We start from the raw sequence: 25,830 nt of genomic DNA, 5'->3' as shown, positions 1-25,830 counted from the left end.
AGGACTTGAAAAATTTCTCTTGCCAGCTGAGCATTAGTCCTTTTCAGAGGTCTATGCAATGGATTTAGAAATTAATTTTAAAGTGAATCATAATCATTATGGTTGTAAAGATATCACAGCAAAAGTAAACATGTGGTGCTGTCCTCCTGAGTCTGCAGACAGCTCCAGTATCTCTACTGCCACTCATAACATTCCCAGCCATAGTGATATAGTTCCGCTCAGTTTCAGTGCTATTCTTGCAGCTCTGACTAGAAATGCTGACACTAACCAGAAACATGTCGCTCATGTTAAAGCTATGAGCGATAAAGGTAGTCATAGGGATGGGAGGTAGACCAGTTTTCATAATGAGGAATATATTTTTTGGCAATTTGTGACCAAATGAAGGTGGTAAGGGTGCACCCTGTGCACAGGAAAGCCTATCTGAGCTAACTTGAATCCAGCTAGCACAAGTCACAATACCAGTGAAGACAGTGCAGTGTGGGCTAACAAGCCAAGTACATACCCAGGGTCTGTGCCAGGCTTGTACTACCTGCGCTGAAGCCCTGACTGCCATGATGGCCTCTGAACCATTGTGGAATATCCACATTTTAGCTGAAGAAGTTGTTCTTTGGTGATTTGGATGAAGAGGAAGTACATTGAAACCAAAGTCCTCCCTTGAAAGAGGTAGAGTAGGACCTGTATGTTCAGGTGAAGGTGATGTCAGTGTAGTTATTTGTGCCAGATGTCCCTAAAGGGCCCTTCTGTTTTACTATATTCCAGATAGACCTGAGGATTTCTGATCTTTGTAAATATTGCAAACAGTTATAAAACATTAAAGTGCTAAGTCTGTTATAATTATAGCTTGATGGGAAAAGTTAAAGGCTGGGCTAATGTTATATTCTCTTAGCAAAAGTATAGAGTTCCATATTTTGAAGTAACTATGACAAATTGTTTTTAAAATGAAATTAAGACAACTTAAAAAACAAAAAAACAAAAAAAAGCTACCTTTTACCCAAGGATGGCTTGCTTGCTTAAGTTTTAGCTCAAAGAGGACTTATTGCTCAGTTAACAACCTCTGAAAACAAAAACACATAAAGCAAATTTTGAACCCCCAATAATTGGCCATAAATGCAACTCAATGCAATTTTTTGGCTCTATTTTTAGGGGAAAAACAAGCCATCAATCTAGAGGTTGTGTAATATTTTTAGTAATATTTGCCACAATGGTCTGTTTATATTTTACTGTAAAATTTGTAGTTCAAAATCTCATTATTTAAATGCAATAAATTATACATTTTGTATGAAAACAGTACACTTTCAGAAAGTGGTAGGCTTCATGAGAGCATGTTCTCCAAAAATCTGCTTGAAGAAGATGACATATTCTTCACAATGTTCTCCTACAAGACAGGACAAAAGGCTTAGTTAGCACAAAATCCTTATATTGTCCCTAAGATCGGTGCGGTGACACTAAAATTCAGAACAAAATCAACTGCACCAATACTGGTGTTTAGGTTTTTCCTACATGGAAGTGGTTTTTGCTTTACTTGCTTATGTGTTTAGCTTTTTTTCATTAGAAGCAGCTACTATTTTTAGAGTGAAGTTCCCTTTTAAGGCCTGTCAGCTGAATAGCCTTAAGTGGACATTTGTGTTAGTTTCTTCTGTTTTTAATGGTGAGACTGTAAGATTGTCTGTAGTGAAAACTGCAAGATCTGGATATAGCTCTTCTAGGCTGGAGGCATATGCAGCACAAATTTTGCAATAACTGGGAAAGAAAGTATTAAAGTAGTTAAATGGAAACGCATAGTCCTTTGTTTTGGGTTTAGGTTGAGCGTGTTACCTTGTGAGACCTAAAATTGTGTTGTTTACTAATCCATAATTATATCTCATGTTCAAGTGATTTCACACAAGAGGAATGAGACAGCAGGGATGGTGTAAGTCAGGTTTTTTTATGCAGTTAAAAGTTTCAAATAGCTTATGGTTGAGAATGTTCACTTAACTAATTATTTTGAAAGGCTCATCTGTATGCACACTTTTGTAAACTTGATATTGGGGGAAGGGCACAACTTAAATGTTTATGATTAGACTCCTGCCACTCATTCAAGTTACAAAATTATCTGCTAAATTACAAGTAATGACATCTGTCCTTTCAGGCCTCTTTCTTTGCCTCAAGGGAAGTGTCATGAGTTTTAAACACCTGATGAAAGGCTGGTGTGAACCAGTCTCATGGTAACTTAAATCTTGCCAGTATTAGAAGCCAACTAGTGCTACAGAGAATGCGTACAGTAGGAAAGTCGTTCCCCCCCTCCCCCCAGTAACTTTACTGTAGCCAGGGCAAGTTGGAGTTCTAGCACCTGTTGGTGGTCAAGCTAAACACGTCCATGTCAGTAAGGTAATGAAATCTTTAGCACGTTTTCTTTGTGTAATAGACAAGACTGAGAGCCTAGTCAAGCCCAAATGCTTTACAGGAATTGGCTAACATGTTTAAGAGCTCCAGTGAACACACACAGCTTTGATCCTAATCAAGACATTATTCTTCCAGCACTAGTCAAATGTAAGCATCCATCTTTAATTTTTAATAGAAGGTAAAGTTGTTTGCCTTTGACAGTGCAGCGTATTTTGAAACTAATTATATTCAGGGGTAGAGTGCTTGTTACTACAGCTCAGACATTTCATCTATAACTGGAATCATTTTATACATTGTGGAGATAAGGCAGACCACATACAGATACTGCAAGTTAGAACTATGGCTCTGCATCTCTCCCCCTTGAGAGCTAACAATTAACTTCCACCGCCAACGTTGACCCTGAGGGCATGCCATCTCTAGCCCTCTTCACAATCAAACCAGATGATATTAGCACAGGTGTGGCGAGCCTGAGGAGCCAGAATTTACTAATGTACACTGCCAAGATCCACAGTAATACATAAGCTGCCCCCCACCCACTGGCAGCTCTGCTGATCAGCACCTCCTGATCAGCTGTTTCATGGTGTACAGGAGGCTTGGGGTGGGGGGGTCAGCTAGAGGTTGAGCACACCCCAGCACATTGGAAAGTTGGCGCCTGTAACTCCAGCCCTGGAGTTGGTGCCTATACAAGGAGCTGCATGTGGCTCTGGAGCCACAGGTTGGTCACCCCCATGTTAGCACAAACATTTTAGCTGTCTTGAGCCAGTGGGGGTAATCTTCACTAACCAGGCCCCAACCTGCTGAACTGGAAGCCACTGCTAACTCGACCACACATTTACATTAAAGAAAGGCAGATACTAACTCAGTAATTCCATTTTATACCATCCTTTTACCTGGGGTGAAATTAGGGTTCCCTCGTAGCCTCTGATTTCTTTGTTCAAAGAACCTGAATATGGTATAAAAAAGCATGTTATCATCTGTCTGCTTTGCTGCATCAAGGAACTTGCGGACAGAAACACTGTCATGTTCTCCAACACCCCGATGAACCGCAAGGCAGCCAGCACCTGGTGCTTGGACAATGGAATCTCTACTGTTTCATCATTTGCTGTAGAAAGTCTTTGTAAAGCCAAGTAACAAGACAAAATTAAAGCCATAAAGTGATTATATTAATGCTGTAATACAGCCTTATTTACAATCACCTCTCCTATATACTAACTGTATGATCAGATACAATACCGGAGGGTTTTAGTTGCGGGGGAAGAGATAGCTCAGTGGTTTGAGCATTGGTCTGCTAAACACAGGATTGAGAGTTCAATCCTTGAGGGGACCATTTAGGGATGTGGATCAAAAATTAGGGATTGTCCCTGCTTTGAGCAGGGGATTGGACGAGATGACCTTCTGAGGTCCCTTCCAACCCTGATATTCTATGAAATCCAAATCAGACATAATTTAAACGGCAATTTATTGGTTTATGGATCTGTGTTGTAGGTAGTTTTTACTTAACCCATGGGAAGAGCACAAACAGGGGGACCTGTTGACAGAAAAGGCAGTAACCAATTTTTCTGAAAGTTGTATTTTTTTAATAAATATAACGTGGTAAGGGGACACGAATACAATGCTAATATTTGATTGCAATACATTGAAGTTCAAGCGTAATTCTGTAAGAATTCAGTAGAGGGCAGAACAAACCTTCTAAAGGAAAGAGCCCAGCATAGCTGCTCAGTATTACAAAGCAGGGATAGTGAGCGGTTGCTATGGAGTTGGAATTAGCACCATCCAATAAAAAAGTAATTGAAGCAGTGTCTGCAGTAGGGTGCAGAAATGTAACAGCCTAGAAGGAGCTATAAAGAGTTTTGTATGTTTTAAGAAGCTGTAGAGATTTAATTTAGTGTGATGTTAAAAGGTAGGACTAAGTACAATGTAAAACTTCAGATCTCTGACTCCTGTCAAAGTAAAGGCAGGGGTGGGAGTATTTCTGTCACTTCTAGTTAGATGCAGATTAGCTAAACTGCACATCAGTTTAAAGAGTAATTGAAATGCTTTTTAAGTAAGTACAAACCTACTGTTTAACATCCCACGTCTTTAACTGAATACACAGATATAAAATACAGCTCTTGTACTTATATACTTTCTAATACCCTTTAGTTCAATCACTAATACTTGAAGATCTTTAAGAAAAGCTGTTTCCTATTCTACTTAAGGTCTGTCTACACTACAAATACTACTTTGTCAACAGACTCGGTTACAGCAATGAATATTAAAATCTAGATATAGACTTAACTTGTCCAAGGCTTTATTATGGTTCTGTGATCTAGCTAAATCCCATCTATCTGCAGATTTAAACCATGTTGCAACCAAGCAAAGCAAGGTTAGATACAATAATGTAAAAAAGTTGGTGACCAACTTTTCTGCTAGTGCTAGTACCGCGGGAGCCGCACCAATGCAGCGCAGTGGTGGGAGATTTAGAAGTGCCAGTGAAGACATGGCCACAAGTGGAAATACCACAGAGAATAAGGCCTTGTCTACACTACAGAGTTTTGTTGACAAAAGTTTATGCTGACATACAGCCACTACTTTCATTAAACCACTGATGCATGTCCACACTATGCCCCTTGTCTTGGCAGAGTGCATCCAACCTAGCAGCTCTTACATTGACACTGAGAGCAGTGCACTGTGGGTAGCTATGCCCCTGTGCAACTGGCAGCAGTGTGCTTTGGGAAGGGTTTGCAGTGCCTCATGGGGCAGGTACAGCGTCAGGTGATGCAGGTTTCTCAATCCCATTGTTCCATGAGCATCCTTCTAGATTGCTAGCTACATTTCAACTGAAGCAGTAGTGCGGTGCGGGGGAAGAGTGTGTATGTGTCTGTGTGCAGGAGAGACAGTGTGTGTGTTGGGGGACTGGGGAGGGGTCGTGTATGTGAGAGAGACACTGCATGCGTTGGGACAGAGTGAGTGTGTTGGCATGCTGTCTCTAACTTCAGACAGCAACTGGAAGCAACCAGTCCTAAGGTGGGGGAGGGGAACATCCCCCATACATCATCCCCCACCTCTCTCCCTGGTTTTGCACTGGGCCGCAGTCCACTCTCCTCTCCCCTCCCTCCTTGCAGCAGTAGCCTGCCTGCTGCTGTGTTCCTAGTACTGGAGAGAGTAGGATTCCACATTAATGATTTGCTCTTTGCTGTGGGACAGAGCAGCATGCTCAGCTGTCGAACTTCCCGGAGCTTTGAAAAGAGAGGGACACATCTCTGTATAGCTCTATGCAGGGCAGCCGAGATCAAAACAGTGAGCAGAGACATCACTCATGATGGGCATTGTGGGCTACTGGGAGAGGCCTGTTATGGCAACATAACAAATTGTCAAAGTAGACGCTGCCATTCGTCACTTTAACTTTGCCGCAAAAAGCGTTATGCCTCTCATTGAGGTGGTTTTATTTTGTTGGCAAAATAGGAGAATTTTGCCCCAAAAAAGTAGCAGTCCAGTGTGTACACCTTTACTGTTTCGCCTGCAAAGCTGCCTTTTGCCAACAAAACTGTGTAGTATAGACATGGCTTAAGATTGTGGCACATTATTCTTCACTGCTGCTGGAATGTGCAATGGTTTCCTATTGAATGTGGCTCACATTACAGAGGTTCCCAAACTTTATTGGTTAACATATCACCACTTTAAAAAACTGGTGTTCTATCAATTCACTTCTCGGCAAGCTCATGTACTACAGTTTGGGGACCCTGTACAAGAATGTATGACTGTACCAGGTATGTCCAGCTGCCTTGGACAAACACAGTTGCTGGATTTTCCTAGTTAAATCACTTAGCAGAATAGTCAACACTGTCATATTTAAGATTATAGATTAATACCCAGTTAAAGACTTACTGATACTTCATGGAAAAAAGAGGAAAACATTGCATTAAAGAAAATGCTTTTAAAAGTTTTTTTTAAAAAAAACCTAATTATTCTTTCCATTTCTATAGAGGGTGATTTACAAGAAAAACTGGATGTCTTTTGTTGGTGGGAGTGGTGGTGGTATAATTCTGCTGGCAATAAGCAGCAGAAAAGGATGAATTTAAGTTCTTTAAGATCTTGTTTTCATGTTAGCATTAAGCTGTTTTGTCGAAAATATTGTACTAGAAGTCTTCCTAAACATTTTTTAACACTTCTCTGGGGCACCACTAGACTTTGCAAATGAATGTGGGGAAGTCACATCTTAGACTTTTGTTTGCATGTTTGTATGTTAGGATCATAGGAAAGTAGGGCCGGAAAGTTAGTGTTTGTCTAACCTGTTCTAAAAATCTCCAATGATGGGAATTTCACAGCCTCCTTTGGAAGCCTATTAAAATGCTTAACTATCCATACAGTTAGAAAGTTTTTCCTAACATCTAACCTAAATCTCCCTTGGTGCAGATTAAGCTGATTAGTTCTTGTCTTACCTTCAGTGGATGTGGAGGACAGTTGATCGCTGCCCTATTTATAATAGTCCTTAACATATTTGAAGACTGATCAGGCCTTTTCTCAAGGCTAAACATACTCAGTTTTTTAACTTTTCTTCATGGGTCACTTTTCTAACACTTTTATTATTTTGTTGCCCTCCAGTTTGTACACATTTTTCTTAGTGTGCTGCCTACAACTGGACACAATACTCCAGCTAAGGCCTCACCATTGCTGAGTAGAGTGGGACAGTTAGCTCCTGTCTTACGTATGACACCTCTGTTAATATATACCAGATATATTTTTCACAACAATACATACTGTTGGCTCATAATTGGTTTGTGATCCACGATAACCCCAGATCCTTTGAAGCCGGGGTGGCCCACCTGTGCCTCCGGAGCCACATGTGGCTCTTCAGAAGTTAATATGCGGCTCCTTGTATAGGCACTGACCCCAGGGCTGGAGCTACAGGCACCAGTTTTCCAGTGTGCCAGGGGGTGCTCACTGCTCAACCCTTGGCTCTTCAACAGGCCCACCCCTTCCCATTCCCTCCCCTGAACCTGCCATGCCTTTGCTTCCTGCCCCCCCCAGCCCTCCTTCATGCCGCAAACAGCTGATTGGGAGGTGCGAGGAGAAAGAGGGAGCGGGGCTGGTGGGAGCTGATAGGGGAGCTCCTGACATATTACTAAAAAGAAAAGGAGTACTTGTGGCACCTTAGAGACTAACAAATTTATTTGCCACAAGTACTCCTTTTCTTTTTGCGAATACAGACTAACGCGGCTGCTATTCTGAAACCTGACATATTACTGTGGCTCTTTGGCAATGTACATTGGTAAATTCTGGCTCCTTCTCAGGCTTTGAAGCAGTAATACTCCCTACCAGTTATTCCAGGGGTGGCCAACCTGTGGCTCCGGAGCCACATGCGGCTCTTCAGAAGTTAATATGCATCTCCTTGTACAGGCACCAACTTTCCAATGTGCCTGGGAGTGCCCACTGCTCAACCCCTGGCTCTGCCACAGGCCCTGCCTCCACTCCACCCCTTCCCCGAGAGCCTCCTGCACGCCATGAAACCGCTGATCTGATCAGGAGGTGAAGGGAAGGGGGGGAGCTGATGGGCGGGGCTTCAGGTGGGTGGGAGGTGCTGGGAGTGGGGTAGGGGAGCTGATGGGCTGCTGACATATTACTGTGGCTCTTCGGCAATGTACATTGGTAAATTCAGGCTCAGGTTGGCCACCCCTGAGTTATTCCCCTTTTTGTGTCTGTGCACTTGGTTTTGCTTCCTAAGTGTAGTATTGTGCTTTCTCCACTTTGTCTAGGTCATTTTGAATTCTAATCCTATCTTCCAAAGTACTTGCAACCCCATCATCTGCAAATTGTATAAGGATATAATACACTCTGTTATCCAAGTCATTAATGAAAATATTGAATAGTACCGGATCCTGCAGGACCCCATCAGTAACTACTCCGAGTGCAGTCTTTCTGGTTGTACACCCATCTTACAGTAAAGTTAACCTATAAAGCAGTGGTTCTCAAACTGAATTTTTTCTGCAGACCAATTGAAAATTGCTGAGGGTCTTGGTGGACCACTTAATGATCTTTCCAAGTGTTGTTTGTACCATTGGCTAACTGTTGTAAAGCGGTTTCAATAAAATTCACTTTTTTTGTTCTACAGATAAAAGCACATAACTCATATTTTCATGTCAGTAGTTTTACCTTTCAAATGCGATGGATGTGCCCTTTCTCCCCCACCGTGGCAGTCCCTGAGCTGGGGCTGGGAAGGGGGGGTCTTTCCCCGCCACAGAGCTGAAGCTGGGAAGGAGGGTCGTCGTCTCTCCCCGGCAACCGCAGCCCTGGAGCTGGGGAAGGTCGCCTCTTTTTCTGGCTGCCGCAGCCCTGCACATTCCAAATTCACCCTACCACCTGAATGGAGCTCGCAGACCACTGGTGGTCCATGGACCACAGTTTGAAAACCTCTGCTATAAAGGACTTTTTAAAACTGGGTTTCCCTGTTTTGATTCTTTAACATATAAAAGATACGTAATATTACACTCGCACACACCCCCAAAAATATCCCTTAGAAATATCGTAAATGTCAAGTGTAGACTTCCCTGGTTTCACAGCAGGACATGAAGGGTACAGGCTCATGAATTTGAATTGGGATCTCTGTTGTGCTGTAATTGAAGTGTTGTTTACATTTTAACAAACACAAATGAAAAATAGTTTTAATCAGACCTTGCTACCCAAGAAAGATTTTTTTGGTCTAACCTAAAGTGTAAATTTAAACCAGCGTAGTTATACTGATATACTTCCCCACTCCCCAGATAAACACTCTTAGGCCTCATCTACATGGGAATATTTTTGGTATATCTTTAGATTTTATTGGCTTAAACTGCCTTGCATCCACACATGAATTATCTTTTTGTTTCATCTTGTGTTTTATCCTGCTATAATTAATCCACTTTGGATGTGACATAATTCTATTTTGGAATGAGTTATATACTGCTATAAGATTCATGTGGATGCATCCCCATTTTGAATTACCAGTACTTCTACAGGTAGTCCTCTAACAGCTATCCCACTCTGCATTGTTTCACATCTGGATTGGCCTGTTTGGTTATCTGAGCAGTCTCTACTGCTCTGGAGTCCTCTCAAGACACACACACACTCTCCCTGCATCCCTGGTTTAAATGATGGCATACACACAAGCACATCTGCTTGTTACTTTAGTTCAGATGCCAAGTCCATTACAACCACTATGTCCAGTGTTTTCACATGGTCTCATCAGGAGATCCTGGACTTCCTTACTTTCTAGAGCAGTGGTTTTCAACCATTGGTCCGCGGACCCCTGGGGCTCCACAGACTATTGTAACATTTTCAAAGAAGTCCGCGCCTCCATTTGAAATTTTTTAGGGGTCTGCAAATGAAAGGTTGAAAACCACTGCTCTAGAGAGAGGAACAAGTTCAGTCTCATCCTTCCAGTAGTCACTGGAATGCAAATTTAGCAGCTAAATGGAGGAAAAGCAGTACTCCCAGAGCACGTGCCAGCACTGTGCAAAAGCCATGGTCTTGTGACAGAACTACAAAAATGTCAAAGACAAAAAAACACCACCTCTCATATTGCTCCCAATATGTGTGCTGGACTGGATTTTTTTTGCTCGAGAGGCCGCCACAAAACTCAATATAGTTGGACAGTTTGGCCATGGCCCACGATGAGGTAGACATGCCCTTCAGAAACCGCATTGGAAACTGGATCCCACGCAGGAGGAAATTTCCCTGGATAGCACAATCTCTTTGGTATGCCTTACTGCCATCCGGAGATCCATTTGGAGACACCCAGCCAGAGAGACAGAACGACAATGCTGAAGAGGCACCCTTATCCAGTAAGCATAAAGTGCTGTATTACAATTAGCTGCCTTGTTGTGTCCATTTGTGGGATTTGAAAACCTGTCCTCTGGATACTGGGTTTGCACAGTCATTGCATGGCAGCTGGTTTGTCCTCTGCTTACTTGGCTTTTCTGCAGCCTCTGCACTCAAGTTGGCATCCAAGTTGGAAAATTTAAACTACTAAAGAGCATCTTTTTTTTCCAAAAATTCTTACTGTTATATTCCTCCTTACTTTCTCCTTGCAACTTGACACTCCCTCTGCCTTCCAGGCGGTGCCATGGAAAAAATGTTAAAACAGTCATCCAAAGTGGTTGGTTGTAGAAAAATAAAAAATAAAGCGTACCAGTAAGAAATGCATAAAGACCATAACTTAGTCACTATTCTGAGCTCCTTTAGATTTTAGAATTTTCAAACAGCTAAAATTTTAACAAGGTAAATTGGCCACTTGTGCAGCAGGAGAAGAACAAATGAGAAAGGACAACTAGGAACATGCTGAGGAGCTGTCGAGAGTGTATGGACCAGTTGGACAGAGAAATAGACTTGCAGGAAAGGATGTCAGATATGATACAGAAGCAGATAAATTAGCTGGAGGACATTGTTATGTTCTCACATGGACAACACCTTAACCTAATTAATCCTATTGAGAATACAGCAAATTTGAGATTCCCTTTTCACACACACCAACTGCAAAGGGTAGACAGTTCCCACATCATTCTACCCCTGAAGATAAAGAGAACAGTTACAATCCCACCTTCTTATTTTTGTGATCCCATCTGCACAAACAAGTTCATTCTGTCCTTTTGGCTATTTCTGTGTCATTTTATTTATTCTTCTTTGAGTGCTTGCTCATATCTATTCCAATTAGGTGTGTGTGTACCACATGCACGGTTTTCTGGAAGTTTTTTCCCCTAGCAGCACCCACTGGGTCGGCTCTGGAGGGCCTTCATGGCCCTGCCAACCTGCTGCCTCTCCAGTTCCTTCTTACCATCAGTGGCAGTCATCGGAATGTTTTGTCTCTCATCTTCAACGAGTGATCCTCTAGTGTATTTCCTGTAAATGGTTATAGTTTAAAAATGGTTTGTTAGTTAGATATCTGGACTTGGAGTACTAGGGAGGGGGGTCCCTCTCCCCGACCTGGGGCATTCCTCAGACCCAGGAGTTTTAGCCATGCGGGATTTGCCAGAAGCCTATGCCAAAGGGCGACCCACACTCAGCTTGTTTAAAGTGCTTGGGGGAGTCCCATCAAGCGGAAAGGTGCAAGATCTGTAGAAGCTTTTGTCCCCGCACTAAGGAGGAGAGGGATCACAGACTAAAGTTGCGACAAATTGGAAGCAGCTCTCCACCCTCAGTCTGAGTCTAGCACCATGGATGCAGCACCAGGCTCCTGAGCGTCGGTGTGCAGCGTACTGGCTGTGGTCCAGAAGGTGCCGAGGAAAGACTCTGGGATCAGAATCCTTCGGCACCAGCATTCCCCAGCACTGATCATTGCACAGGATCAATCTTGGCACCGCTCATAGTCTCCTGCTCTGAAGAAGCAGCACAGGAAGACTGATAGAGGGCGCTCCCATTCCCAAGGGAGGGAGACTGCACCTCTCCTCCAGCTCAACGGCCACCGTCGACTCCGGGCCCACCGAAGGGACTGATGAGTCCAGTGCCACCGGAGGAGACCCAGGTGGCGGATTTGGACCTTTCTTCCACACCTGAGACTTATGAGGCAGTGCAGAACCTGATAATATTGACAGGCCCGCACTCCCCCGACAATGGTGTCACAGCACCAGTCCCAAGTCCCCAAACGACTTAGAGGTCAGCGGTGAAGTCCAGGGGCAAGCCAGCTATGACTCGGCAATGATCTACGTTGCCCCGGCACTGATCTCTGTCACCGACAGGCACAGCACCACAATGGGCCATGCGCGTGGACTCATTAGTGTCCACATCGGATACTGACTCGTGTGTCCCAGAGAAAACATCATAGCCGCTAGCACTCCCAGTCAGTGGGGATGACCCAAACCTTTCCTCTGGTACTGTGGCCACCACAATGGCAGGTACCAGCTCAGATGCCAACTCAGTGGCCCTTCTGGACCCCATGGGCTTACCACCAGTCCCAGGGGTCCACCTCAGCACACTCCTTTTCTGTCACATCCAAGAGAAGGGCCATGGATCTCTGCCAGGCATCAGCCACTGCTACCACCGCTAGTGCCACGATTGGTGCCACACCTGGCACTGACAACAGACCCGGCACTGGACCCGGCACCATGGTTACACTTAGTACCACGGACAGTACTATCACCGCAGCAGGGTCCAGCACCGAAGCAGACTCTGAGTTGGGGGCAGAGCCGAAGCATTTTGAGGAGCTGGAATGGCAGGAGGGCCCCTCCCATACTCCGGGCTCCTCCTCATCGTTTCCAAATGTGGCGATGGCACATGGGAAGAGCATGCTCCCTTCTTCTGTATTGGGAAGCGTTTGAGCTCTGGGAGTTCTGCAAAGCACACTCCATACTTTTGGAAGTGTCCTATCTTCCAGTGTCACAGAACGAACTAGCAGACCACCTCAGCAGGTCTTTCCACAACCATGAGTGGTCTGTCCCTCCAGATGTGATAAACTATATCTTCCAGCGGTGGGGAGTTCCCCAGATTGATCTGTTTGCCACAAGGGGCAACAGGAAGTGCCTACAATTCTGCTCCTTCCTGAACCACAGCCTGGGTTCGTTGGCAGACATGTTTCTTCTCCCATGGAAGGACTACTGCTTTTGCACGTTCCCTCCTATACCGCTGGTTCACAAGGTCCTCCTCAGAATCTTGAGTAACGGAACCTCAGTGATCCTGGTGGCACCAGCCTGGCCACATCAGCATTGGTACACCATGCTACTGGAGCTATCAGTGGACACTCCAATCACTCTACTACTAGTTTCGGACCTCATCACTCAACATCACGGAAGGTTTCGACACCCCAATCTTGAGTCTCTCCACCTCATGACTTGGAAGCTGCATGGTTGAACCTACTAGAGCTTACATGCTCAGACCCCTTTAGAGAGGTTCTTCTGGGTAGCAGAACGCATTCAACCAGAGCAACTTACCTAGCCAAGTGGAAGAGATTCACGATTTGATGCTTGCAGAGTCGTATCGCTCCAGCACAATTGTCGGTCCCCTTTTAACTACCTCCTAAAGTTGAAACAGCACGGCTTGTCTCGCTCCTTGATAAAGGTTCACCTGGCTGCATCTCAGCTTTTCACCCAGGAGAGCATGGACACACCATCTTCACTAACTAAATGGTGCAGCAGTTCCTCAAGTGGTTAGACAGATTATATTCTCATATTCGCTAGCCCATTGCCGCTTGTGACCTTAACTTGGTACTCTTAAGGCTGATGGGACCCCCTTTCGAGCCCCTAGCTACGTGCTTACTCCTCTACTTTCCTACAAGGTGGCCTTTTTGGTTTCCATAACATCAGCCAGAAGGGCATCCAAGATCAAGGCTCTCACATCCGACCCTCTGTATACCATTTTCTACAAAGATAAGGAGCAACTGTGACCCCATCCAGTGTTCCTCCCAAAGCTGGTCTTGAGTTTCCATGCCAATCAAGACATATTCCTTCCGGTCTTTTTCCTGAAACGCCATGCCAATAGCCACAAGCGGGGCTCCATTTCCTGGATGTGAAGCGTGCATTGGCATTTTACATTGAACAAACTAAGCCATTCCATAAGTTGAACCAGCTGTTTGTTGCTGTGGCGGACAGGATGAAAGGCCTCCCAGAGTCCACACAAAGGATATCATCGTGGATCACAACCTGTATCCGAGTTTGTTACGACCTCACTAAGGTCCCTGCCCTCACTCTGACTGCACACTCCACTAGAGCTCAGGTTTCTTTGGCAGCCTTCCTGGCCCAGGTACCAATCCAGGAGATATGTAGAGCGGCTGTGTGGTCTTTGGTCCACACCTTCACTTTATATTAAGCCAGCACTCCAGGGATAATGTAGTGTTATGCAGGGCTGAGCTTCAATTAGCGATTCCATAAACTCCGACCCCTCCTCCTGGGTAAGGCTTGGGACTCACCTAATTGGAATCGATAGGAGCAAGCACTCGAAGAAGAAAAAACGGTTACTCACCTTCTCTTAAATCTTGTTCTTCGAGACGTGTTGCTCATATCCAGTCCAAACCCACCCGCCTTCCCCTCTGTCGGAGTATCCGGCAAGAAGGAACTGGAGAGGCGGCGGGTCAGCAGGGCCCTATATGCAGCACCCTGAAGGCATGATTACTGGGGGCTTCAGAGCTGACCCGTGCTGCTAGGGGAAAACCCTTCCAGTAAACTGTGTGCACAGCGTGCACACACCTAATTGGAATGGATATGAAGAACAACAGTTACAAAAAGGTGAGTAACCTTCTTTTTTTTTTTTTTTTAAGTTTACACTTGATCCTTCCAGCCTGTTCCACCTTCCCACCCCCAATCAAATTATTCATGTTTTAAGTTGCTCTAGGTTGAAAAATTCACTTAGACAGCTTTCCCTAACATCAGTTCCTAATAAAATCCATTCAGAGTCTGTGCTACATTGTATACACTTCATTTATTAAATTACATTACTTTCATTTTCTTTCCCTATACCATGCGGTCTAAGTATGAGTACAGTGATTTCCTGTCTCATAGGGGCATTAGAATGAGGCGTCCTCTCTAGCTCGTCATAACCTCTCAGAAGTCTCTTCACTTCCCACCCATTGATGAGGCTCTCTCCCTTGCTCTCAGATGTGGAAAACACAGAAGCATCTATGATACAAGACAGATCTCTCTCAGAAGCCCCTGGCCTTGTCATGAGATATGTTAACCTTTCTTTCAGTCTTCCAAATGCTCCATAGTCATTCTGCAGCTACTCAGGTTATAGTTAAACAGTTCTTTCTCCTATCCATGTGTGACGTTGCACTCTATATGCTTTTAGGAAAATATGCTAATGAGTATGAATATAGTGTAACTAGAATGTGCTTCATGTAAAAGGACTCTTGTAAGGTATCATTACAAAATTTATAATCTACTGCAGTGGTCCCAACCTTTCTGTGGGAATAGCACATTCCTATTCCCAGAAGACTGCGACGGGCGCCAGACACCCCGCCTCTGAAATGCCGCCGAGAAGCGGCAGCAGAAAGAAGCGTCACCGCCGAAATGCTGCTGAGAAACGGCAATGCTTCTCGGTTGCATTTCGGCGGGCGGTTCTCCACTGGCCGCGCTTGGCGGCGGCATTTCAGTGGTGCGGTGTCCTGCAGGTGCACACAACTGCCCCAGTGGGTGCCATTGTGCCCACTAGCACCATGTTGGGGACCCCGATCTACTGAGTGTGGTCATCCTATTTGTATGTATGTATCATTCTTGTATCTGAAACTAGAAATATGAAATACAACTCTGAGGGCCTATTGTAATTATGCAAAGTGTGGGCCATTAATGGTGGTTTGGAATTTTGATGGCTCCCATCAACCAGGACAATTGACTGAGGATGGGAATTCATAAGGCGGGAATTCTTTGTCCCTCTCTTGGTTTCCATTTAAAAGGAGGGTGGAAACCAAGAGAGAGACAAAGAATTCCCGCCTTATGCAAAAGATTTATATAATATTATATTTATATAAGGGGGTGGAACAGAACAAAGGGGGCTGCAGTCATGAGAAGTCCCCTAGCTACCACTTGAGATGGAACAAGGGCTGTACCAAGGGAAAGGATTGTGCCCAGACTAGGAAGGCATCCAGTCTGTGAAAGAAACTTATTGAAACATCTCTGAGGGTGAGATTTTATCTGTATTCAGTTTTATTACTGTATTAGGCTTAGACTTGTGTGTTCTATTTTATTTTGCTTGGTAATTCACTTTGTTCTGTCTGTTACTACTTGGAATCTCTTAAATCCTACTTTCTGTATTTAATAAAATCACTATTTACTTATTATTTAACCCAGAGTATGTATTAATACCTGGGGGGACAAACAGTTATGCATCTCTCTCTATTAGTGTTAGGGGGCGAACAATTTAAAGCTTATATGGGGTAAACTCATATACAGGGCAAAACGGATTTATTTGGGGTTTGGACCCCATTGGGAGTTGGGCATCTAAGTGTTAAAGATAGGAACGCTTCTTAAGTTGCTTTCAGTTAAGCTTGAAGTTTGTGGGACGTGGTTCAGACCTGGGTCTGTGTTTGTGGCCTGCAAGCGTGTCTGGCACAAGGCAGGGCTCTGGAGTCCCAAACAGGCAGGGAAAGCAGGGGCAGAAGTAGTCCTGGCACCTCAGTTGGCAGCACCAGGAGGGTTTCTGTGATCCAACCTGTCACACCATGTGTTTAGCAAAAGGCTTGATAAGCCAGAGAAGCAGAAAGTAAGCCAATTTTCCCAGACAACCCTGACACCATACATGTTTATAGTAGTTTTGGGAGCAAAATTTCCATTTTTTCATTGCCCAAATCAGAGGTGAATTTCTACCTATCCTGGCATCAGGGACGCATGGGTCCATCAATGGCCTCTATATAATTTGGAATCCCCAAAGGTTCAAAAGTCGGTCATTAATCTCCTGTGCATTGCCAAACTTAATGACCCAGGACAGCAACACCCTCACAGCCAACAATGTGTACCGCCATGACCAACAACCCTGAAAGTTGATCTACCAACTAGACTGGTTAGTTACTGACTGGTAGCAGCTGGGCATTGCAAGCTTCCCAATGGCAATGACCACATGCTTCTGCACACTGAGTGGGCCTTGTTGGTATTTCACCACTGCAACTCCAGGATGAGCTTTGCACAGTTTTCCAAGAGAGCAGCCTTCCGTATCCTAAAGTTCTGCAGCCAAACATCCTAGGTCTGCTGCAGTGTCCTGTCCTACCAGTTAGTGATCATTAGCTGAACCCAGAAGTGGCACTCTACTCTGTGACGCCAGCCTAAGAAAATATCATGTAGAAATAATTGCCCAATTTCATCGTCAGACTCCTCTAATAGTTGTTTCTGGACAGTATTGTGATGGTGGTCTGTCTGTTTTGCCACTGACCTGAGTGTTGGCCAGTATATCAGGAGCATCCTGTCTGTATGCAGGATGGTCAAGATCATGGTGCTCAGTAGTGCTTCCTCCACGCTGCCTGAGAGCAGTTTATAAAATTTGTTTGAAACCAACAGTTTTGAAAATGGCATTGGCTAGCAATAAGCAGATGAATTTTGCAGTATTATGGAAGGAATCATAGGAGTTTGACCCCACGGCCCAGAATTTCAGAAGGTATCCCATAATCCACCAGGAGAAACAATGTATAATGGTTGATATTAGCAGCAGAACATTCTTGGGATACCTGCCCAGAATGCTGTGCACTTTTTTAAGAAAAAGCACAGTGTTTTGTGGATGCTATGATTCACACAGGGAAGTCACAGCTTCTTTAGACAAAGCTGTGTGGACTTACTCTTTTGGTTATAATTATACCTGTGTATACTGCAAAAGGCAAGAAAACATGTAGACAGTATTCCAATATGAGTGCCTTTTTTTTTTTTTTTTAAGTTTAGCTTATGTCGCTTGGGCTAAACTTTAAACCTACTGAAAAAAGCCACTCTTGTACAAGAATAAGTGTCCTCTCCCGAGTAAACTGTTCCTGTGTAGACAACCCTCAGATTGACGAAAAATCCTTTCCCCTCTTAAATTTCAGTCTTGTAATGTCTGTTTCCCTGCTTCTCTATTCATCAGAGTCTTTAGTGTACACAAGAATTGTATTTCTAGGGTCAAGAACCTTCCAAGACCTTTCATTCTATTCTACACTCATAAAGTAGCAAGGGCCCATGCCCAAATTTTGGTATGCTACCTCCATTTACATCATAAAGTCTTTCTTAGCAAGCTAAAAAAAAGTTAACTTTGCACCTCAACTACCAAATACAGACTACGGCCAAAGATTGGGGGGGGGGAGTTGTTTGTTTTTAAACAAGTCAAATCTAAAGGGAGACCAGCGTTGTACAATTAAATGACACTGGTTTTCTAATGTGGATTTAGACTGTTCATGGGATTTAAAATTCTAAGTGCTATCAAAGGCAGATTTGAAAGGTAAGTGGAGCAGCAACTGACTTAACCAGCGTTAACAGAAACAAAATTAAGGTAGAGGTCCCCATTCAGCTGGGCTATAACATGCTACATTATGTAAATGAAAGGAAACAGTTAAAATTTCACTTATTGCCCTAAAACTTGAAGAAGTTGCAAATTAATCTTTTGAAATACCATTATTATGGCCATTCTTAATTTAGAGAAATCAACTTTTTTTCTTGTTTGCTTTCCCTAGGAACTGTAGCAAGCTCTCATCCAGTCATCAGAATGCAAAGGAATTTAATACAGACTGTGTTTCAGCTGGCACATCGGACATGTTTGGTACCACATCGCACTGGTTTCCTTCAACACTTAAATGGGAAACCAGTTTTGCCTCAGACTGGATGCAAAGTGGTTTTGGCATTGGGCCCTGAAAAACAGTGTCTCCATGCGTCTGCTGCACTCTGTCTCTCAAAGGAAGGAAAGTCACTGGATGTATTTTCATCCCAACCAGAAGGCCCTCACCACAAAGAACAAAAGGAAGAAAACCCTTTGAAACCAGCTAGTGATATACCCCAGGGAACCTCTGTAGAATCAAGTTCTTTAGAGCCTGATCCATTACAAGACAAATCAATTAGTCTCTTTCAGAGGTTCAAGAGAACTTTTAAACAGTATGGAAAAGTTATGATTCCAGTGCATCTGTTGACTTCCAGTGTATGGTTTGGATCCTTTTACTACGCAGCCATGAAGTAAGTTACTGATTTGTTACAAGGTCATTATTGTTGTTAATCTGAGACAAATATATATAAGACCATCTGCAATATAGATCTTACTATATGTCAGAAATTACCCAACTTACTCCATCAGCAAAAGGAGTCTCCATGTCTTAATAAAGCCCAAGATTGTTAATGAAAGTCTGTCTATACCAAATACTTTATCTTCATTTGGAAGGAATGTAATTGTCACCAATATAAAACAATGCACACATCATAGGTGCCGGCTTTCTCCAGGCCCGGGGGGTGCTCAATCCCTTGCTCCACCTCAGGTCTCCCTTTATGGTTGCGCTGTCTGCTAAGCCACAAGGCCAGCCATTTCACAGGATACCTTTTAAATGTAGTTCCCTCCCACCCCCCATCTTTGTGTCCAGAAGCTTTTTGTGAGAGAGACACAAAGCCTTTGAAGAATTCTTTGATTCTTTACTATCTTCTTTATCTTCCATCCTCCAGTAGGAACTGGGAACCAAAACTTCCAGTTTCACCAGGTGTTTGGTGATCTAGGTTAGACCCATTAGTAGAAACTTAAGAAAATGTTGCTTCTATTCCTCCCAAGAAACTAGTTTTATCACTGAGATAAGTTGTCATCTCTCTCCCCACGCTTCTCCAAAACAATGTGGTGGATGAAAATGTATTGTATTGTGACGCTTTGCTTCTGGGGTTTTATTTAAACTAATTATTTTCTTTTTTTGGATCCTCACAAAAGCATTGGGAGTGTCAGGTGTGCATGGAGTATGCAGCACTTACTAATACACTCCAGTCCTTATTTGCAATGCCCGTGCTATTTCAGGTCTGGACATCATTTGAACAGACTGCCAGACATACATACATGTTTGAATATAAGCTCTGGATACCATCAATCATCCTGCTTTTTTTTTTCTTGTTAGTATTTGTACATCTTGTAATAAAACTAATGTATCAACGCTCCACAACGTCTACTCTCGTCTAGCCACACTAGATCTAATGTGAAGTTACTGGATCCCAAAGACTTACAATAGTGTGTTTCTGTTTTGGAAATTCACCTTGATTGGAATTAAGCAATATTCATGTCAGCTACAAGATCAGTTTAGATTAGAGGGAGGTTTTATTAGTCTGTGACTTTTGTTGAATTTGAGTAATTGTTTATCTCTGGACTGTGCATGTTGCATATTTAATAATAGAAGACATGAAACAATGATAGTTTATGACTGGAAGGATGGGCCTTTGACATCAGAATGCATTATGACACAAGTGTTTGTTTTAGTTACTCTAACCAGCTGGCATAATTGCCCTTTCTAGGAGCTATAGATCCAAATGTCATTCTAAATTTAGCCCATCTCAGAGGAATAAAGGTCCCAAGCTATTAAAATATTTTGCTTTGGATGGATCTAAGTTGATGCTCACATCCAGACATTTTAGACTGAGTAAAGTTTAGCTAGTTTGTCTGAGTCTTTAGTTAGCAGTTAAAACAAACATTTGAGAAATGGACACGGATGAAAACATTATTTAATTGGATACTAGTGAGAAGCAGAGCCTCAATATATCATACTAGAAAAGCAGAACCTTTTTGAGGTGAAAAGTAAGTTGGATCATGAATAATAGTTGCATAGGGCTAAATTATTCAAGTCTGAAATTATTTATCAACAAATTTAAAAGGGGCAGTGTCAATATATTTAGGCCCATCTTAGTTTTCTAACCTGAGTCTTCTAATATTTAGTAGTTAACATTTTAATGTTTAACGCTATAAAAAGCCATTTTCTTTTCTAGAGCAAGAGTTCGGTAACACACTATTTCCAGTACTTATTTATTCCTTCTTATGCTGATAATGCACAGAATAAGGAATAAAATGCTAAAATAATTTAGAGAAGTTGAACATTTTTATGATTATGATAGCATACTACTTATAGAGCACCCTGTACAGGTAATCTTAAGGCTTTCAGTGACACTGGCAAAACTAAACGTTAGAACAATAGTTCTAAATATCGGAGAATCCATTTCTTGTATAACTAATTGCATATACTCCCATTGGCCGGGAATGGTGAACCGTGGCCACTGGGAGCGGCAGGAGGCCATGCCTGCAGATGGTCAACGTCGGCAAAACGTCTTGCAGCCCGCAATCAGATTACCCTCATAGGCTGTTGCCCACCAGTGGTTTAATGCCTCTGGAGAGGAAATGTGAGGGACTGAAACTGGGATACTTCATTATGAGGGTAGGCTGCAAATTAATCTTAAAACAAACAAGTATATTGTGTTCTCTGTCTCCATCTCTTAGGGCTTGTCTTCACTGTGGGGGGTAAGTTGACCTAAGTTACGCTACTCCAGCTACGTGAAAACATAGCTGGAGTCAACATAGCTTAGGTCGACTTACCCCGGTGTCTTCACTGCACTGCGTCGACGGGAGACGCTCTCTGGTCGACTTCCCTTACTCTTCTTGGAGAGCTGGAGTACCCGAGTCTACCAGAGAGCATTCTGCCGTCGATTTAGTAGGTCTTCACTATACCGGCTAAATTGATCCCTGTTGCATCGATAGCAGCAGCATGGATCTCCCCGATAGTGAAGACCAGCACTTAGATTGAAGCTGGTTCTCAGTTTTCATACGAACTGAGCCTTCACAGTTTATATCAATATGATTTTGTCTTTGCACCAATGTATCTACTTACCTCCAAATGTACTAAATAGGGACAGATGCAATTTGATTAAGCAGTATCTCAAACCATCAGGTATAATTATTACTTTCATTTCTTAAAATGTAAAAATCTTGTTTGTTTACATGTAATACAAACATACCAGAAAATCTGTTTAAAAACAAGCATGTTGCTTAGAGTAAGAAGTGCTTTGCTGAATGAAACTACCATTTTGAAATATAACTTTTTACCATTAAATCTAATAATGAAGAGAAATGGATTTTTTTCATACAATTTACAAGTTTTAATGATCCTTTCAAACATAATCCTGTTTTTATGTATATCTTTTTTTTTTTTTTTTGATAGAGGAGTGAATGTCGTTCCTTTCCTAGAGTTCATTGGCGTACCAGAAAGCATTGTAAGCATTCTGAAAAACTCTCAGAGTGGATATGCACTAACTGCATATGCAATGTATAAGGTAGGTACCATTACAGTTAATTGGTTCTGACGTCGCCCAGTGATCTAAATAATTTTCTTAGATCAGAAAGAATTAGCACTGTTCTCCCTCTTACTGGTTTAGACTTTTTTTAAAATGAATGTTTTAAACCTAAATATTCACATTACTCAGGTTAAAAGAGTCATCATAGTGCTTTTAAGCACCTTTGCATCGCAAGAAAATATTCCTAAACTGTTTGTTTTTGTTGTTGAATGGCTGTTTGGTGTTCCCTAGAAGTGGTGACAATCCAGTGTAATACCTCTGTTTTCCCCGTACATAACTCACAAAGCCAGAGAGTGACAGTTTAAATGCTTTGAGTTCTTCAGGTGACTGTAATTTTTTTTTTCTACTGAATGTTTTCGTTTAGTACTTAAGCTTTCATCACTGACTTAGTTGGGATTTAATTGTCCAATTGTCCTAATACAGTACTTAAAGATCAGATTTTGGATATTTTTTTCTGAGTTTAGATCTACATAATCTGTTTGTATGGTGCTTTGAATGTGTAAAGCATTGTGCAAGAGCTAAATATTAACATCTTTATTTGTGATACATAGTCCTTTTTGTTGTGCATATATCTGATTGTTTTAATGCACTTTACTAGTTATGTATCTAACTTTTATCCTAAGTAAAGTGATGATGAAGTAAAGGCACAGACACTTGCCAATTTAAACAGTTTAGTATACTGGTGCCTATAGAAAGTCAATGGATGTATGCCTTTGAAATATAAAGATTTTATAATAAACACAACTTATTCTTGGATAGGTATATAGTACATATGTGTACTATTGTCCGGAGATTTGGCTGTGCCAAGTATATGTACATTTCTTGCTTTGAGACCAATCCTGCTCCCATTGAAATGGAGGGCAGTAGGATCAAGCCTGATGTAAATTTAATGGCTATGTTTTAAAAAATTGCTCATCTCCTATCTAGGTCCATAAATGCAGGTGACATTTTCATAAATGCAGGTGACATTATGAAAACATGGCCCTGTACCTACTCAGAGTTGACTTATTATTTAACATCAGGTGGTGGTGTCTTGAGGCCAACCACATCCAGGCCCCATTTTGCTAGTCACTTGTGCAGACGTAATTAAAAAAATAATTCCTGCCCCCAAAGAATTTATAATCTAAAATTGTGTGCTAGTAATCTTCTCTGAGGATCTTTGCTTTTTGAAAGAGAATATTAATTTGACCAACTTTATCCTTTCCCATTAAATTTCCTGCCCCCTCTGTAGATGCTCACGTTGTGAGGTAACTGTCAAGTTCTCCCAGTATTCTTCATTTTTGGATATTGGAATAATATGTCCCTGTAAAGTAAATACTCTTTTTAACAAGAGGGTTTCATTTAATCATTAGCTAGAGGCTAGATGTCATAGAATCCCAGAAGGTAGTATAGAATGTATAAGTATTAAAGGGATTTTCTAAACAATTTTTATAAACAGTTGCCACTGGTTTGATAATTCTATTCAGTAAGCAGGAGTCCCTTTTAATTATACATAATCAGGGGCCTGGTTTGATGCAGACTAGGACTGATTCTGCTTTGTTGCTAGAAAACAGTAGAAAATACAGTTTACGTTCAGTACTACTTACCTTTGCTATTGTAAACTTTGTGGAAAATGAATTGGCATTTAATCATACATCACCTTTTAAAATATTTGTTTTGTGCGTTTTCTTGTAATGAAACAGATTCTTTCCATCCTACTTCGCGTGCTGGTTTATCAGATCATCCTGGTGGCTGCTTACCATTTGCTTTCTTTTATTTTTGTTTGTTTAAATGGTATTTAAAATATTTTTAGGAACTTGCTCTTTTGTTACTGGGTGCAGTGACTGTCAATAACAAGACAAATTATGACTTCTTAAGCCCAAACAGAAAACCTATCTGTCTTATTCCACGCCAGTGTCTAGCCTATAGTAAAAGTGACTGGCCTTCAAAGCTTCAAGTCTTTATAGCATTGTTTAGTATTTTCCAATACGGAGCAATTAACCAAAGTGAGATTATTTTAAAGTGAGAGACAGATGCAGAGAGTATTTATAAGTAGCTAAAGAGCTGCCAAACCTTCAGCCCTCGCTGAATTAGGAATTAGTATTTGTCCTCCCACTTTTATTTCATGATGATATATCATTATATGGAGATCAGAGCTGGGAACAAAGATTTGGATAGGAGAAAAAAAGGAGCAATAAAAGATGAGAGATTAGACAGCACAATCTAGAGGGTTCATATAGACCTTGTTTTCACTATAGCTTTGTCTACACTGGTACTTTTGTCAGTAAAACTTTTTTCTGTCAGAGGGTGAAAAAACACACCTCTGACTGACAAGTTTCACCAACAAAGTACCAGTGTGGGCTTTGTTGGGCAAATGGGTGTAATGTTAAACAGCTGCTGCATTTCATCCCAGAAGTGATGCATCTCAGGGGTGCGTGCAGTTATGCCTCATTGGTATATCTCTTCAAACCTGTAATACTTGGGATACTTCAAATAAAAGTGTGTGTATGTGAGAGAGAAAGTGCCTTTCTGAAGAATTCCCTTCAGAATGGATTAATTTATTTCCTTATAACTTGGAACGCCTTTTTTTAAAAGTTGGAGTTGACCAATATAAGCTTTTTACAAAAATGGAGAAATTTTGTAAAGAATATCAGATCCCATTTACATATAATTTTGATACTTTTTTGGTTTCCTTTAAGATTGCAACTCCTGCCAGATACACTGTAACTTTAGGAGGAACATCCGTTACTGTCAAGTATCTTCGTAAGCATGGCTACATGTCCACACCCCCTCCGGTAACGGAATACCTACAGGATAGAATGGAAGAAACAAAAGAGCGTCTCTCAGAGAAAATGGAGGAAACCAGGGACATGATTAGTGAAAAAATGGAAGAAACAAAGGATAGAATAACAGAAAAAATACAAGAAACCAAAGATAAAGTTTCATTTAAAAAAAGAAAAGAATAATAAAATGCTCAGCTTAGGTTGTGCAAAAAATTATGCAATTTAACCCTTTGGAACATCTGGATATGGACTTTCTGCTGAGTTTTCATTTGGCTGGGTGGAGAATATCAGTGTTCAAAGGATTAAAGATTTCTGTAAATTCTTTAATGCTAAAGTTCTTTTAAAAAGAAAAAAAATCTGTCTTATGAAAGAGAAAATGAATCTAATATTAAAAATTCATATGTGCAATGGCAACAGTGGTGGTCAGTTTTTTGTAAGTCGAGATGCTTCTCTAAGATCCTCAATATTATTCTGGCCGTCGGCTGGGAACCAGCATTGTGTTAGACTGGTTTCTCCATTCATTCCCTGGGAATACAGATTTCTTTTTGAGAGAAAGGAGTCATCTCCTTTTCAGTCATATATTCTATATGCAGTGATCTCTCTCTAACCACTGCCATCTCAACTCTGAGGCAAACCCTTACCACTGATGCTGCAAGTGAATGAACTAATGGGCCAGACCCCTAGCGTAAAATGGCATAGCTACACTGACTTCAGTTGAGTTAAAACAGCTTACGCAAGTTGGGGATATGGATCTTTGTTTTAAAAAATGGTGTCTTTAAACTTTCAAAAGCCTTTCAACTAAGATGAGTTAATTACAGTAGCCATGTATTCATTTATACTTTTGTTTTTATATAAAGTTGAATTACAATTGAGAATGTTATAGGATTGAATAAAATGTACTGACTGTAACTGAATATGGACTAAAGCATAACTGGTTCATTTTCATCCAGAATTATGCTGTAATTTACTGAAGGTGTTCTGCTTTGTACTCGCTTGCAATAATAAAA

The 25,830-nt window shown here is 41.9% G+C and overlaps 1 protein-coding gene and 1 long non-coding RNA gene across 4 annotated transcripts in view; one reads left to right on the top strand and one right to left on the bottom strand.

Moving 5' to 3' along the window:
* Window positions 1-25,830, top strand: part of FAM210A (family with sequence similarity 210 member A) — a 30,953-nt gene extending 5,123 nt beyond the window's left edge. The window contains exons 2-5 of one of the 2 annotated variants that reach the window (XM_043508155.1): window positions 8,118-8,308; window positions 18,443-18,935; window positions 21,929-22,040; window positions 24,740-25,830. In XM_043508155.1, coding sequence (XP_043364090.1) covers window positions 8,215-8,308; window positions 18,443-18,935; window positions 21,929-22,040; window positions 24,740-25,006 — 966 coding nt within the window. In that variant the 5' untranslated portion in view covers window positions 8,118-8,214 and the 3' untranslated portion in view covers window positions 25,007-25,830. Of the gene's footprint in view, window positions 1-8,117; window positions 8,309-8,715; window positions 10,182-18,442; window positions 18,936-21,928; window positions 22,041-24,739 lie in introns of those variants that run through there. The other variant, XM_038393024.2, reaches the window with a different exon arrangement.
* Window positions 1,171-12,618, bottom strand: LOC122458727. Of its 2 annotated transcripts, XR_006278928.1 has the most exons (4): window positions 12,607-12,618; window positions 12,232-12,234; window positions 3,273-3,407; window positions 1,171-1,375 (listed from the first exon to the last, which is right to left on the bottom strand). It is a non-coding gene; the product is annotated as an uncharacterized LOC122458727 (long non-coding RNA). The 2 variants fall into 2 exon arrangements; XR_006278929.1 differs by lacking the exon at window positions 12,232-12,234.

This window comes from Dermochelys coriacea, chromosome 2 (assembly GCF_009764565.3).
Source record: "Dermochelys coriacea isolate rDerCor1 chromosome 2, rDerCor1.pri.v4, whole genome shotgun sequence".
Taxonomy (NCBI): Eukaryota; Metazoa; Chordata; order Testudines; family Dermochelyidae; genus Dermochelys; species Dermochelys coriacea.
Note: the sequence above shows the minus strand (reverse complement) of the source record. Positions and strands in the feature narration are given on the sequence as shown.